This window comes from Trichechus manatus, unplaced genomic scaffold, assembly GCF_000243295.1.
Source record: "Trichechus manatus latirostris isolate Lorelei unplaced genomic scaffold, TriManLat1.0 scaffold00167, whole genome shotgun sequence".
NCBI lineage: Eukaryota > Metazoa > Chordata > Mammalia > Sirenia > Trichechidae > Trichechus > Trichechus manatus.
The window spans coordinates 1,537,283-1,553,628 of NW_004444103.1; the positions used below are offsets into that span (position 1 = coordinate 1,537,283).

Consider the following 16,346-nt stretch of genomic DNA (forward strand, 5'->3'; position numbering starts at 1 on the left):
ATGCTAACGTTTTATTTAGAATTTTGCACCTATGTTCGTGAATAAGATTGGCTTGTTATTTTCCTTTTTTGTTATGGGTTTTTCTAGTTCTGATACCAAGGTTATTCAAGCCATCTGAAGGTTGAATAAGCTTAGAATTATTTGGTCCATGGATTTTTGGTAGAAGTCAACTCTAAAGCTGTTTGGGCCTGGTGATTTCTTTGTGAAAATATTTTTAAAAACTCATTCTGTTACTTCCCTAGGCTTCAGATTATGAAGGTTTTCTCTTTGTGGTAAATTCTCAGTTTTTATTTGATAGAAAGATCTTCATAATTCTTGAAATATATTTCTGTGGTTATAGAATTCTTGACCTACCATTATGTTTTCTTAGCACTTTGAGATATATTTGTATTGTCTTTTGGCTTTCATTTTTGCTGTTGAGAAGTCAGCTGTGTGTCAAATTACTATTTCTTTGTAGGCAGTGTTTTCTTTGTGATTGATTTAAAGATTTCTGCATGTGTGTATGTGAATGTGTGTGTGTTTTAGAGTTTGACTTTGATATACCTAAGTGTGTATTTCTCCTGAATGAGTAATGGTCTTTCCCAACAGTTCTTGAGAATTCTCATCCATTATTCCTCAATATCCGGTTGCCTTTTCCTAGTTCTCTTTATTCTCTCCCTCTAGGTCTCAATTAAACACATGTTAAACTTTCTCACTCTACCATCCAGGCTTCTTAACATCTGTTTTTTTTATTTTCTTTGTCTGTGTCCTGCTGGACAGCATTCTGAATAATTTCTTTAAATCTATCTTCTAGTTCATTAATTCTCCCTTCAACCATGTCTCTTCTGTTGTTTAATCCATCCACCAAGATATTTTTTAATATGAACTATTTAAATCTTAATTTCTATAAATTCTATTTATCTCTTTTTAACATTCGCTTGGTAATTTTTATAGTGTGTTATTCCTTATATACATATATATATATTTAATCCCTGTCTGATTTGTTAATCATAAATAGATTTGCTTATTTCATACTCTGTGCTTAATAATTCTAGTGTCTGAAAACCTTGTGGATCTTTTCTCTTTTTTGGCTTTCTGATGGTTTTTACTTTGCCTTATTTTCTTTTGTGTTTTGTGTTTTTAAATATTGACATAGTAATTTTCCTTGAAATTTCCATGGGAATTCTTTAAGTCCTGAGTTGCAGCTGCCTATAGGGTCATTATGAGTCGGATTGACTTGATGGCAATGGATTTGGTTTGGTGTTTAGGAAGCTTTAAACTACATTGTTTTTCTTATAACGCATTGCACCTATTTAGGCGAAAAAAAAAATCATGATTAGGAATTTTTCAGGGAAGCTTGTTTCTCTTTCATTCAGCATGATATTTCCTCCTGTCTACTTCTGCCAAGGATACCAGCTTTATGAATGTTTTCCTATTTGATTCCCCACATGGATGGGCCCTAGGCATTATCTTCCATTTCATGTTCTCTTTGCAACAGAAGAAACTGAAATCCTCAGGTCAAAAGTTGCTTTGTTACTCACTTAAATTCTAAAATTTAATGAAGATTCTTACTTTTTTTTTAATCAGTTTAGTTATGCATTTATGAATATACTTCTTAATATTTTAAACAGTATTTTGTTTATTTTAACAAGAGATATTGTTATGGATTGAATTGTGTCCCCCAAAAAATGGGTGTAGCAACTTGGCTGGGTCATGATTCCCAGCGTTGTATGATTGTGTAATCTGATGTGATTTCCTTATGTGTTGCAAACTCTATCACTATGACGAGATTACATGTGATCTCCTTATGTGTTGTAAATTCTTTCACTGTGATGAGGTTATACAGATGAGGTCGACAAGATTAGATAGTGTCTTAATGCAATCTCTTTTGAGATATAAAAGAAAGAAGCAAAGCAGAGACACATGGGAGCCTCACACCACGGAGAGGGTGGTGCCGGGAGCAGGGCTTGTCCTTTGGACCAGAGGTTCCTGCACTGAGATGCTCCCAGGCCGGGGAGGACTGATGCATCACAGGCACCTTTCTCTAGAGCCAACGGAGAGAGATGGCCTTCTCCTGGAGCTGACACCCTGAATTTGGACTTGTGGCCTACTGGACTGTGAGAGAATAAACTTCTCTTTGTTGAAGCCATCCACTTGTGGGATTTCTGTTACAGCAGCACTAGATGACTAAGACAGATATGATTTCTCATACTGATGGACAGAGAAATCTGCTATATTACCTATATAATATTTCAGTAATTTTTACCACTATAAAAAGGACACGATTTTCCCCCAAAAAACTATCTTAGCTATCTAGTGCGGCTGTAATAAAAAATAACACAAGTGGGCAACTTTAAAGAATACAAATTAATTTCCTCACAGTTCTGGAAGCTAGAATTTCTAAATCTGGGTGTTGGCTCTAGGAGAGGGTCCTTCTTTGTCTCTTTCAGCTTCTAGTAGCTGCCAGCAATCCTTGGCATTCCTGGGCTTGCAGATTCATCTGTTTCCATCCTCCCATGGTATCTCTGCTCTGTGTGTGTCTCTCTATGTTGTTTTCCCTTTTTATAAGATACCACTCAGAAGGAATTAGGCTTAGATCCTGCCCTACTGCGATATGACCTCATTAACAACAAAAGAAAACCCCTCTTTTCAAATAGGGTCATATGTACAGATGTAAGGGTTAGGACTTCAGCATAACTCTTGGGGGACACAATTCAGTCCATAACAATGGCTTACTTGTTTTCATTTGTTGCTTTTCATAAGAAATTACAAAGGCAGTTTCTAAATACTTAACATTTACCAGTACCAGTACCAATTTTGTAAAATAAATACTAGTTTAATCATGACTTCAAACATGGCTGAAAAAAGTAGATTTTCATGAAGAGTTTTCATGTATAGAATGCCAGCTTTCAAATAGCTTTCTATTTATCATACTATTACTGTATAAACTAATATTCCAAGGTACAACCTGCATCGTGGTTATTAACTATACCAAAAGAAAACCACACCCATTGCCATAGAGTTGATTCTGACTCATAGTGACCCTATAGCACAGAGTAGCACTGCCCCATAGGGTTTCCAAGGCTGTAATCTTTACAGAAGCGGACTGCCACATCTTTCTTCTGTGGAGCAGTTGGTGAGTTCGAATCGCTGATTTTTCAGTTAGCAGCCAAGCGCTTAACTAGTGTGCCACTAGGGCTCCTTTTTATTAACTATAAACGCATTGCTGTTGAATCAATTCTAACTCGTAGCGACCCTGTAGGACAGAATAGAACTGCCCCATAGAGTTTCCAAGAGGTGGCTGGTGGATTCGAACTGTGACCTTTTGGTTAGCAGCCATAGCCCTTAACCACTGCACCACTAGGGCTCCTTTTATTAACTATAGTGGATATAAAATATGTTTCAAGGAATCCTGTTGATAATTTCAATTTTCTTGTCAATTCCTTTGAGTTGTTCGGGTTATAACTGATTAGATCTTCACTAGATCTTCATGAAGAACTCATACCGGGAGTAGGGGAAAGATCCCTCTAATATTTTCTTATTGTTTGCTTATGTGTTATCTTCATTCTATATGTGGTTTCTCCATAGAAATCGTTTGATTACAGAAATCATTTTAAGTCCCATGCACATTATGGGAGGGCTGGTTTAATTAAAAATAAATAAAATCTTTTGTCCACTTAACCAAGCACATGTAAACTCAATATGCCAAGGGCAAACAAAGTAGCCAAGGCCCCACTGTCAATACCTCTGTACACTGTGAGGCTCCTCCTGTCCCCTGGGAATACATTTCTATGTCATCCACCAACATACAGGCCAGGAAGTCACCAAAGTCAATCTGTGCATTAATTATGAGTAGGGATTAATTTATTTCTTGTTTTTTTTAGGTAAAAAGATAAATATTGGATCTTCTATAAAATGTGGCAGATTGAATAGGTCCCTTTTCCTCCACTCTACCCAGAATTTCTATTAAAACTACAACAGATAGACTTTTTAAATCGTAAATCGACAATTATACAAATATTAAGAAAGGAATTGACTACAAAATTATTTTGGAAGCTAGAAAACAAAAGGATGAGTACAGAATGATTGAGATATTTCACAGAAGCTGAATCCTAAATCAGCTGGCTAGAAAACCAATAAACAATCCACTTTACATAGCAAGTGCCCTGAAAGTTTTTAAAATGATGAGAAGTGGGAATGAATGAAACATTGTTTAAGAAGCAGTTAAATTCTCAAATTTTATGCCCAGCTCCGCATGGATACAATTGCTGTTCCTCTATCACACAGAAATGTATTCTGTAGACATGGTAAAACAGTGGGTAAGGGGAACCAGCCCAGTTCAGGGTTGGGGGAAGGTGTCACAATGAAAACAGGAGGGAATAGTGCATGGAAGTATACATACTGAAAGCTGACAACCCTGCCTTCTACCTTGAATAGCCCTGATCACCAGGCCAACACCCTTCAGGTGTAAGCAGGCAGGAGATCAGAAGGTTCTTCCTGGTGAATGCAATCAGCACAGAGAAAAGACGTAAACGTATTGACACCAGGGTTTTCTCAAATATGACGCAATCCGATGACATCACAGTGAAGCTCACAGTCAAACCCAAATTCCAAAATGCATGTGCTCAGTTTCCAACCAGATTTTCACTGCCTTAAATATGAGCAGACAACCAAAAGTTACTGGACATCTGAAGAAGGCCTGAGGCATGAAAGAGAGGTCTGAAAAGACAAAAGTGACTTACAGGAAACAGAGACTGTGCAAGATGACAAAAATACAAGAAAAGAAACTATCACTAATACATTCAGAGAGGTAAGCAAAGAAACTGCATCCACAAAATAAAAATAGAAGACAACAATAGGAAATATATAAATACGAAATATAAAATGTAAATTTTAAAGTATATAAACATGAAACAATATAAAAATATAAGTGGAAAATTTACTAGACAAAACAGGAAGAAAAAGACAAGAAAATAATAGGAGTTTCAGAAAGAGAGAAAAAACAGAAGGATACATGCAAAAAACTCAAAACATTTTCGTAATGGAAGAATATATTTTTCACAATAAAAAGCCCTACTGAGTGTCAGCACAATGGATATAAACAGACCCCACAGGCAGGGGCCTATCTACAGAAAGGAGCGCCTGGAGCAGTTAGTGTTAAATTACTGAATGACCTCTCCCAGCTGGCAATGGCAACTGATAGCCAGTAGAAACTGCTCGTTGGTGCCCCGCCTCAAGTGGTGCCCAGGGCACGTGCCCTACCTGCTGTACCTTAGTTATACCTAAGATTCCAAAATACTGAGGATAAAGAGAAGATCTTAAAGGCTTCCAGAAAGGGGGAAAAACTGATTCCTTAAAAAGAATAAAAAATATGAATGTCTGCAGACTTCTTCATAGCAATACTGGAAATTCAGAGACAATAGAAAATAGCTTTAAAATTCTGAATAACATTTATTTCCAACCTATAATTCAATACTCAAGCCAAATTATCCATCAGATGAGAGGATAGACTAAGGACTAGACAGCTCTTTGCAGGTCCAGAGAACAAATGACCACACTTAGGACAGGCAGAAAGGCCCTGCAGAAATGTCACCAAGACATTGAAATTGTTAGAATATTTGATGTAGTTTAGGTATTCTATCATTTGATTTGTTCTGAGAGAAGATTTAAACAGCCTTGGAATATTTGGGGCTGATTTATTGTTAGGTACTTAGAAAACCAAGTGAGAAAGGGGAAAGACATTTACTAATTCCAGGGGAGAAAGGAATACAAAAAATGAAAAATAATTATAGTATGTTATATTGCTCAGTGGAGCCCCGGTGGTGTAGTGGTTAAGAGCTCGGCTGCTAACCAGAGGTTGGCAGTTCAAATGCACAGTCACTCCCTGGAGACCTGTGGGGCAGTTCTACTCTGTCCTATTGGGTCGCTATGAGTGGGAATTGACTCAGCGGCAAGGGATTTTTTTTTTTTTTCTTTAAATATTGCTTAGCTGTGAATAGATCGCTAGACAAAGTACTGAAACACTGAACTGTGCTCTAAACAAAATTATGATGTAGTCGTAGTGGGAGGAGAATGGAGAGTCGGAAAGTATGAGTGTGTTCAGTGGGGGAAGCTGTGAAAGTTAATTGTAATGTCTACAAATGAGAAATTAGGAGATAGTATCATATGAATATTATTAATATATGTGCAAATAAATATCAAAAATAGCTAGAAGTTTTGGAAGTGGCTGTCTGGCAAGCATAAAACAGTTGGCAGAAACTAATTCTTTTTTGTAATCAGCCTTGCATAATTATTTAAATATAAACAGAAACTCTAACGTTTTCATACCAAACCAAGCCCAATGGATTATCTTGTATACCCCTTTGGAGACTACTGGTTTAGCCCATGCTGATTCAAGTATGCATTTTTAGCACCCAAGGTTGGAAATTTGTAACGTGACCCTGAAATCTGCAATCACTGCCACGAGGTGGCAGTAGTGAGTTGTAGCTGGGCCTGCAGGATTTCTGTTCTGAAATGTCAATTTAGCACCACCAGGGTGAGAATGTCAAAGGATTCTGCATTTGGGCATGTCCTAGTCAAAATTTTGTCAGTTACTTGGATGATGTGAAAGCATAGATATTAAGTCTTAGAATCATGGAATAACTCATGTATGACAGAATTAGGATTCAATAAAAACACAAAAGGTTAGAATTGATTGGGTAAAGGCATCATGAAATGCAACAAAATGCAGTCTTAGATGTAGGTTAAAAACACACAATAAGTAAAAAGTGTGCTGGAAGGCAGGATGGTACAGGGAAAATCATTGAGAAGGAACTCAGATGCATGGATTTGGGTTTCCATTCTGCAATGGCCAGTTATGCCACATTTGAGACTCATTTTATTTGAATGAAAATTTTGACTTTGAATCAGATAACCTGTAAATACCTGTCTGCTGTAATAGTCTATGATTCTTTTATATTAAAAAAAAATTATATTATTGTTGAAGATATAAAATATCAAGAAGGAAGCAAAAACACTCCTAATCCCATGATCGAAAATAACCATTGTTAATATTCTGATGTATTTCATTTCTGTCTTATTTCTAGGAGTGTATATGTATTTTTTTATTTAAAAAGAATTATCCCATAATTCTCTATATTTAATTTCATATAAGTCTCTTTTCACATAACATAGCACAAGCACTTTCTCATGTCATAACATGCACATAGCAATGTCCTTTGTTCCTTTACCACAAGGAGTTTTCTCTGCCACTTAATCCCTAGCAGTCCCAGCCTCACCCCTTTAGACTCTTTGCTCCCCCTCCCTTCTTTGCTCGGGAGCTTTTTCTCTTCCAAACTCTTAGAAGAAAATACATACACATACAACACATATGGCAAATCGCTTCTCCTTTTATGGAAAAGCATAGTGATTATTTTGTTGTCTTGGTATCTGCAAAAACGTGTGCCCTTGTGATTGTGCTTTCAACCCCCAGATGACTTAACCCAACTTCCTCTTGCGCTTAGGGTCAAACTTCTTGGTCTCAGGTTAAAACTACCATCTAGACAAACGTCTAATCTGCTGGGACCCCACTGTGTTTCATAGTTTCTGTACCAATAGTCAGCTCCATGAGTAGTTCATCCAAGGCTTTCGTGAGAGCACTATTCTTCTGCTCAGTGCCTTCTACTCCTGTCCCTCTGGTCCTCAGTATTTACCCCCTGCTTCAGCATCATCCCTTCACCAAATTCAACCCAGCAATCACACGACTGAATTGCACTGTCAGAAAATAAACAATATCAAAACATAAGGTTTCCAAAAGCAAATAATGCTTGAGCTGTTTGGAAGGATGAGTAGCAGTTAGATGGAGCAAGGGAGGAACAGAGTTCTGGGCAGAGCAGAGAAGGCAGCATGGAGCAAAGGCACAAGGCATCCGAGACAAGAAGGGCAGCATGTAGTTTCGTGGGACTGAAACAGCAGACGAAGCGAGTGGATGGCGTCAGGGTCAGATTACCCAGTAAGTAAGGTACGCCCGGGCTGATTAGTGCAGTAAATAAGCACAAATCAGCCCGTGCGTACCTTGCTTACTTGGTAATCCATCCCTGTCAGGGATTGTAAATTTGAAAAGAGGCTTTGATTCTGTAGGAAGGTGCTGTAGAGTTGGCAGAGAGACAGATGCCAGCCATACCTAGAAGCTGAATCTTTGATGTCGTGAAAAAATGTGAAATTGTTCACTACAGATGATCTAGGAAGCAAAGTAAGCCTCGTGCTTACCTTGCCTATTGGATAATCCACCCCTGGCTAGAGTTGATACTGTAGAGGTAGACAAGGGTGAAATCATGAAAAGTCCTGAATATTGGGCTGAAGAGCCCAAACTGTGCAAACAAACAAACAAAAAAACAAAATCCATTGCCGTCGAGTCTATTTTGATTCATGGCAACCCTATAGGACAGAGTAGAACTGCCTCATAGGGCAAGGAGCCAGCAAAAATGATAGAGACGACTGCATGAGCCTCATGTTTACCAGCTAGATACACGAATGGTGCACCCCCCATCCCATCTCCAAAACACCTCCACTTAACCTTTAATTTGTATTATCAAGATGTATTAATACTATCACTTACTACAGAATTTAAATTTACCCTGAAATTTTTTATAACTTATTTTATTTTTGTTGTTGTTGAGAATATACTCCGCAGAACATACACCAATTCAGCAGTTGCTACATGTAAAATTATATGACAGTGATTTCATTCTTTGAGCTGTACAACCATTCTCACCCTCTTTTTCTGAGTAATTCTTCCCCCATTAACATAAACTCACTGCCTGTAAGTTTCCTATCTAATATTTCGAGCTGTTGTTGTCGTTTTGATCCCATATAGATAGATCTTAAAAGAGCACAATGCTCAAGGCAGACATTCTTTCCTAGTTAAGCTAAACTATTGTTTGGTTTTGAGAAGACTTTAGGGAATATTTTTGGTTTAAGGTTTAAAGATTATCTCAGAGCAATCGTTTCAGGGGTTCATTCAGCCCCTATGGCTCCAGAAAATCTGGATTCCATGAGAACTGGAAATTTTGTTCTTCATTTTCCTTCTTTTGATCAGGATTCTTCTATAGAATCTTTGATCAAAACATTCAGTAGTTAAATTTACCCTGAATTTTAATGCCTTTATAAATCATCTGTGATAATTGCATAAACATCACTCTATGTAGTACTATTAGTGTATGTTTTAAAGGTCATAAAGATATAGGGGAAAAAAGGTATGGGAAACCCATAAGGGATAAATGATGGTAAATATATTAATACTATTATATTTTGATTGTTTATTTTATATAGTGTATGTTTTAAAGATCATAAAGATATAGGAGAAAAAAGATGTGAGAAACCCATAAGGGTTAAATCACGGGAAATATGTAAATATTTTTATATTTTGATTGTTTATTTTATATCTGACAAGGCATTTCAATCATTGTTTATATATATGTATATACATACATATGTATGCATATATTTGCAGTTACATTTTTATATGAAATTTATTTTTCCTTCGTACTTTTGAAAGTTTTAATTCAACAATGAGAAATCATATATACATTATAATTTTAAGTTTCCATTCTTATCATCAATTTAATCATACCCAGATTATATATCCAAATTACACATCACTTTCTGGTTTATGTTTGAAAAGTCTTTTCTGTAGGCTTCATAAAGTATACTTCATTAAGTAAAATCACTCATAAGAGTTTTTAAACATTTTTATCATTTTATTTATATACCATTTTTTCAAGTGTTCAACAGAAACTTATATATGAACAATACAAATTATTTCTGTGTAGAAAATATAAGGCATAGGAGACATTTTTTAAGTATTCCTTGTGAAAAGTAGATACATCTAGGGGCTGGCTTTTAAGATAATTAAAAAGTAAAAGGTAAATCATAATCTAATACACCTGACCTCTGCCATGCTGAATGCCATTCCCACATCCATGATGACTTTGAGTGAGTAGTAAATTTTTTCTTATCCTGCTTTCTCAAAAAGATCTTTTCGTGCCAATGTCACAGACTGCTTGCTTAGCTGTATGAAATAGGGCAATTCTTCTGTTTTTACATTTTTAAATACATCTGATTTTTTTAAAAAGTGTGTAGAATATGTCTGAAATAGGCAAGAATTGATGCAAGGTTTGTAAGGAGGCTGTTACAGCAACCCAGGCCAGAGAGCAGGGTGACTCAGACGAGACGTGTTGCAGTGGAGATGGAGAAAACTGAACAGAGTCCAGTCATGTTTAATTAGACAAAACTGACCGGATTTGGTGGTGAGGAAGAGAATGTTTTCAAGGAGGACAAGCAATATACTATAGTAGCTAGGACTATGAGCTCTTAAGCAAGAGTACCATATTTTTATGCAAAGAACGTGCGCCATCTACGTTTGCTTGCCAACAGCACCCCCCCCACAAAGTATTTTCATAGGCGCCACTACGCCAATTTTTTTTTACACGTTGCTATAAAATATTAGCACAGCGTACTTATGAAAATGCCTTGAGGAGGGAGAGCGCAGTCGGCAAACAAACACAGAAGGCACATGTTATTTGCGTAAAAAGATCGTACATGGTTTCAAAATCCAAATCTGCTCCATGATCTTGGGCAAATCACTTAACCACTCTGTATCTCATGTTTTCATCTGTCAACTGGGGATAATAATAGTACCAACCTCATTGTGTTGCAAGAATTGAGTTTAAGGGAGTGATCTTTATATACTAAGCCCTCTGTAAATGTTTGTCATTATGGTAATGGTGATACCATTAGCTTGTATATGTGATAATGAAGAAGTTTGAGGAAGGAAATATGAGTTTGGTTTTCAACATTTTGAGTTGGTGTTTTATTTAAGACATTCAATTTATGTTGAACAGGCAACTGGATATATGAGTCCGGAAAAAAGAGGCCTGGGCTGGAGATAGAAGTTTGGTGGTCTGATAGATCAGTATTCATTAAATCAATTAAAAATATATGAGATTTCCTAAAGAGAAATAATGGAAAGATAAATGCTATTACGGCTTGCTAAGACCAGAAATAGAGCTGTTCTCATAGTCCATTTTCTTGTATAACAGATCTCAGTTACAGGAAGTAAATATAGAACAAAGAAAGACCACATGATGTGTAAACTTATGTGCTTGTGCATTGCTTACTCTTCTACCATCGGCGGACTGACCACAATCACTGGCACCTCCACCAACTTGATCTTTGCCGAGTACTTCAATATGTAAGTGCAAGTGTTGGATTGTTGATTTAACAAATGGATAGTGCACAACTTACAGCGATTAGTCTTACCTGATTCGGAGGATCCAAGGATAGAAATGCTATGTTGAGTTAACTCTCCTTTGTTTCCCATTAGGACATCTACAGGTCTAGGGACTTTCTCTTGTAAGAGAGTTAAAGATGCAGTACATAGTGAATTAATAAGCAACAGGTGCCAACCGATGTCCCAGGCCAGCTCAGAGGAGTTAACTGATGACTAGCCATAGAGTTTTAATGGTTTTAAGAAGACTTCAGGGTTTAAGTTTTAAATATTATCTCAGGGTAATAGTTTCGGGGATTCATCCAGCCTCCATGGCTCCAGAAAGTCTGCAGTCCATGAGAATTTGAAATTCTGTTCTGCATTTTCACCCTTTTAATCAGGATTGCTCTATAGAATCCTTAATCAAAATGTTGAGTAATGGTAGTGGGGAGCTATCCAGTTCTTCTGGTAGCATGGCAAAGGAGGCAGTTGTTCTTGGAGGTAATTAGCCACATTCTCCATTTCCTCCTCCTATTCCTGACTCTCCTTCTTCCTCTGCTGCTCCAGGTGAATAGAGACCAATTGTTGTGCCTTGGATGGCTGTTTGCAAGCTTTTAAGACCCCAGGCACTACACAATGAACTAGGAGGTAGAACAGAGGCACTAAACACATTATTAGGCCAATTAACTGGGAAGTCCCATGAAACCATGGCCTCTAAACCTCCACACCAAGGAACCAAATCCCATGAGGTGTTTGGTTGTACATAAGCAACCTCAGAAGCTACTCTTTTTGTGTGTGTGTCATTGTTGTAAATATATCTATCACACAATTTTTGGCAATTTAACCTTTTAAATTGTACAACTTATTGTACAATTTATTGACAGCAATTATAATCATCAGCTGTGCAATCTTACTCTTACTCAATGTGATTTTTCCATCACCATTAACCCCCCTTTTTCTTCTCCCTCCCACCCCTGGTAACAACTAGTAAATTTTGGTCTCTACACATTTGCCTTTTCTTGCCTTTTTGTATAAGAGAGGTTGTACAGTATTTGTCCTTTTGCAATTGGCTTATTTTGCTCAGCATCATGTCTTCAAGCTCCGTCCATATCTCCTACTGGCTGAATAGTATTCTATTGCATGTAGGTACTACATTTTGTTTATCCATTCATCTGTGGATGGGCATTTAGGTTGTTTCCACCTTTTGGCTATTGTGAATAGTGCTATAATGAACGTTGGTGAACGAGTCTCTTTTCGAGTCTCCGTTGTCAAGTCTTTTGGGTATACACCTAGGAGTACACTTGCTGGTCATAGGGTAGTTATAGTTTCATTTTTTGATGAACTGTATGTGGTCACTTTTAAATGACAAAGGGCAAGGTGTAAGCTAAACAAGCATTGGAACTTTATCATTTCTGTATTACATGGTTTCAAAAAATAATAAAAATATGTTAATGGTGTTTTTATTACTTCTGTATATTTTCCCGTTTTTTTCCAGTTTTCCAACTTTGTCTTCGTGTTACTAATTTAAGGGAAAAAAATGTTAAAGACAACTGTTTCTCAAATTTCCTGTTGTTTTTACACAGTCATGAAATGGGTAACTGTATGAAAATTTTTAAGGAGCCCTGGTAGCATACTGGTTAAAGCATTCACCTGCTAAAGGAAATGTTGGTGGTTCGAACCCACCAGCTGCTCCGCAGGAGAAAGATGTGGCAGTCTGCTTCCATAAAGATTTACAGCTTTGGAAACGCTGTGGAGCAGTTCTGTGTCCCACAGGATCGCTATGAGTCGGAATCTACTCAAAGGCAGTGGGTTTGGTTTTTTGGTTTTTATATGAGAATTTATTTGGTACTTAGACTATATTTTAAAGCTATAAATGTGAGGTTACCAGTGAAACTGTACATTTATCTGGCCTTTTTACATTGTTGTTTTGTTAATGTGTGAGATAAAAAGCTGAAAACAATGAGGAAAAAGATAGGAAAAGTTCATGTTTTCCATAGGATTTTTTATTATTTTTATCTGTCCATATTTATCCCAGTTGACTGAGTCTCAAACAAATGTCTAATTCTAAGAAGGACAGAGTAGCATGTTCCTGGTAAGATGGTTGCAGTTGCTTTGGAGAGAAGAAACAGAGGGGACAACGGTTATGACAGACTACATGGGACTGGATTAGAGATACATAAGTGCGCGAGATGCAAGCTACCAGTATGAAATGAGAACAGACATTCAGTCCAGTTAAGCTTATTTTCACCTGTTCCCAAATCTGCTGTGTGTCTTTCCTCATTCACATACTTATGATTTGAGTAATAATAGCAAAACACACACACCCATGCACACCCATTTCTTGTGCATTTAATGAGCCTCAGGTATTGTACTAGGTTTTTTCCCAAACATTTCCTTGCAGAGTGAATAAAGGGAATAAAAGTCAAAACATACCCTCTCTTGCTTTTGTGGATACAGCAATAATTATGTAGGTACAGAGTCAAGACGAGACAAAAAGTAAAACCAACTGCTATACTTAGTGGTGAGCACATCCCACGACTTCCTCCTTGGCTGCAGCACAGGAAGCATATAGCCCTGTAGCACCTCAGTAAGCATTGCAAAGGCTTCCACTTGTCACTCTGCATGAACGCTTGTCTGTATTTTTGCCCAGGCGCTATCCCAAATGCAATTGTATCAACTTTGGATCATGGTTTATATTTTCCTTCCCGGCTGCTCTTATTATTCTCATCTTGTCCTGGATCTGGCTTCAGTGGCTTTTCCTAGGATTCGAGTAAGTAGATATTCCATATTAATCTGATAAATCAAGCTGTCTAGGAGTCCCTGAGTGGTGCAAACGGTTAACATGCTTGGCTGCTAATGAAAAGGTTGGAGGTTTGAGTCCACCCAGAGGTACTTGGAAGAAAGTCCTGGCAATCTATTTCCAAAAAATCAGCCATTGAAAACCCTATGGAGCACAGTTCTACTCTGACACGTGTGGGGTCACCATGAGTTGGAATAGACTTAATGGCAACTGGTTTTAAGGTTCCAAGTTCTCAACTCCTTACCCAGGGCTCCTTCACATCTGTCACAAATGTTGCACTTCTGTAGTTCTCTTACCCACCAAACTGACACACACAAAGATGTGTTAAGGATAAGCTAGAATATATCCATCTGGGTCTCCTATGAATCCTAAACCAATAAGGTGTTATGAATGGGCAACAAAGGTATAAGAAACAGATTTATGATGAGGACCCAGCCCAACTTGTCAAAATGACACTTTCAGAAGTTTTGCCCCTCCATTTGATTTAACATGGAGATTTTCTCAAGTTATTGAATTCCTTAAAACTCTAGTATACAGGACTTCCTGCTTCATGCCAGCACCAAATCTGTTGTATCACCTTAAAAAAACAAATTAAAATAAAGATCTTAGACAGTGCTCTGTGAAAAGAGTAGTGGATTAGGAATTGGGAGACCAGGGTCCAAGTCATGGCTCCTGGCAGGCCAGATGTGTGATCTAGCTCCAGACCTGACCCTGGCCCAGTCTCAGTGTCTTCATCTGTGAAATGACAGAACTCAATCAGCCCATCAGTAAGATCACTCACTTCCAATGTATATTTCTAAATGGTATGGACCCAACTTGAACACATAAAGTTGAGGTAAGAAACTCTGATTAATAAAGAATAATTATGCCACTAAGATATCAAATATATGTGATTTGAGGAGAATTTCAAAATATTACCTTGGCTGGGGCTGGAGCTGGTGATTTATAAGTACCAAAGCATTCTATGACTTAGATAACAGCTAGCATTTAAAATTACACAGGGCTCATCAGCAAAATTTAAAACAAAGCATTCTATTTTCAGTTCATATAGCAATACTCCAGCAATGGTTTGGCTTTTGGTATAGCAATACTCCAAAAAGAAAGGGGAACGGCTATACATCACACTGTGAGGATTTTTTTTTTCCTGAAAACAAAGCAAAATTGACAATTCAAATTCATTCTTATAAGATTTTATTTAAATAATTTCAAAGACCTATGAATAAAACAGCATGCTCCCTTCCAAGCCATCAAGGCTGAAGTCAGCTATTTGTATTTCCTTTGAAAAGCAAAATACTCTGATTAGGCTGGTTCCAGGCCCTGTGGCCACATTTTCCAAGCCTGGTCATATAAGGGCTGAATTCTTCCCGATGCCTCTTCCTGGTTTTTCTCCAGAACTGCTGTAGTTTTTTTAGCAGTGGAGAGATGGTGCTAATGCTTAAAAAAAAAAAAACCTGTTCGTCCAGATTGTGGGAGCAGCATGTGGCAGTCCTCCTACTGAAGCAAATGTGTGGAATGTCACTGACTTCAGCAGGTGGGCATCAATGGGGAGAGGCCAGCTGCATACTAAGTGCCCCTCCCTAGGAACTCTAGCCTTTGGGGGTCTCTTCAGTTGTACACAGAGCCATGCAGTGTGCAGGGACACAGGAATCCCAAGTCTGTGGAGAACCCATCCAGTCCCAGACCCACAGCTGTTTCCTTCTTTGTTGCTATATATTATGACTTTATAAAATATGTATGTAATCATTGTCATTGATTTACAGTGGCTCACCACTTCAAAAGGAGAAGCTATGAAGAGAAAGGACAGATGCATTGAAATGTGTTCTCACGAGAAAAGTAATTCCAAGAAGTGCATACATTAGACCAAGCCCATAAATCATGATCAGTGGCACGTTTAAACAGTCCCCTGGCTGTCCACTATTAGACAGTGCACACCCTCGTGCTCCCACTAATTTTTCAGTGTCCCTTCAATCAGCCAGGGTGTTCACCTCCAGAGGCTTTAGATCAACAAACAGAAAATAATCAGCCCCTCCCCTGGCAGGCACCCATACATTCTGATTAGTGAGTTGACTGTTAGCACAGTTAACTCGCCCATTATAAATGACCCCAACATACTTGGGAAGAGAAGCTCATCTATCAGTGCCGCTGAACTTATTTAAATGGAGAGGTTGATGTATTGTCATATGCTTCATCAGTTCCTTTGTGAAGGCATTAACCTTCATTTGTAACAAAGCCAATTTGGTTTTGACTTAACTGTTTATTGTCCCCAACCAAAGTGACAAGATACATATGCAGTTGACTGGGGGAACACACTCTCTAAGGAGA

General features: G+C 37.7%; 1 protein-coding gene across 1 annotated transcript in view; it reads left to right on the plus strand.

Moving 5' to 3' along the window:
• Positions 1–16,346, plus strand: part of SLC13A1 (solute carrier family 13 member 1) — a 59,220-nt gene that overhangs the window by 21,761 nt on the left and 21,113 nt on the right. The window contains exons 7-8 of the mRNA XM_004386534.1: positions 11,058–11,209; positions 13,875–13,994. Coding sequence (XP_004386591.1) covers positions 11,058–11,209; positions 13,875–13,994 — 272 coding nt within the window. The remainder of the gene's footprint in view (positions 1–11,057; positions 11,210–13,874; positions 13,995–16,346) is intronic.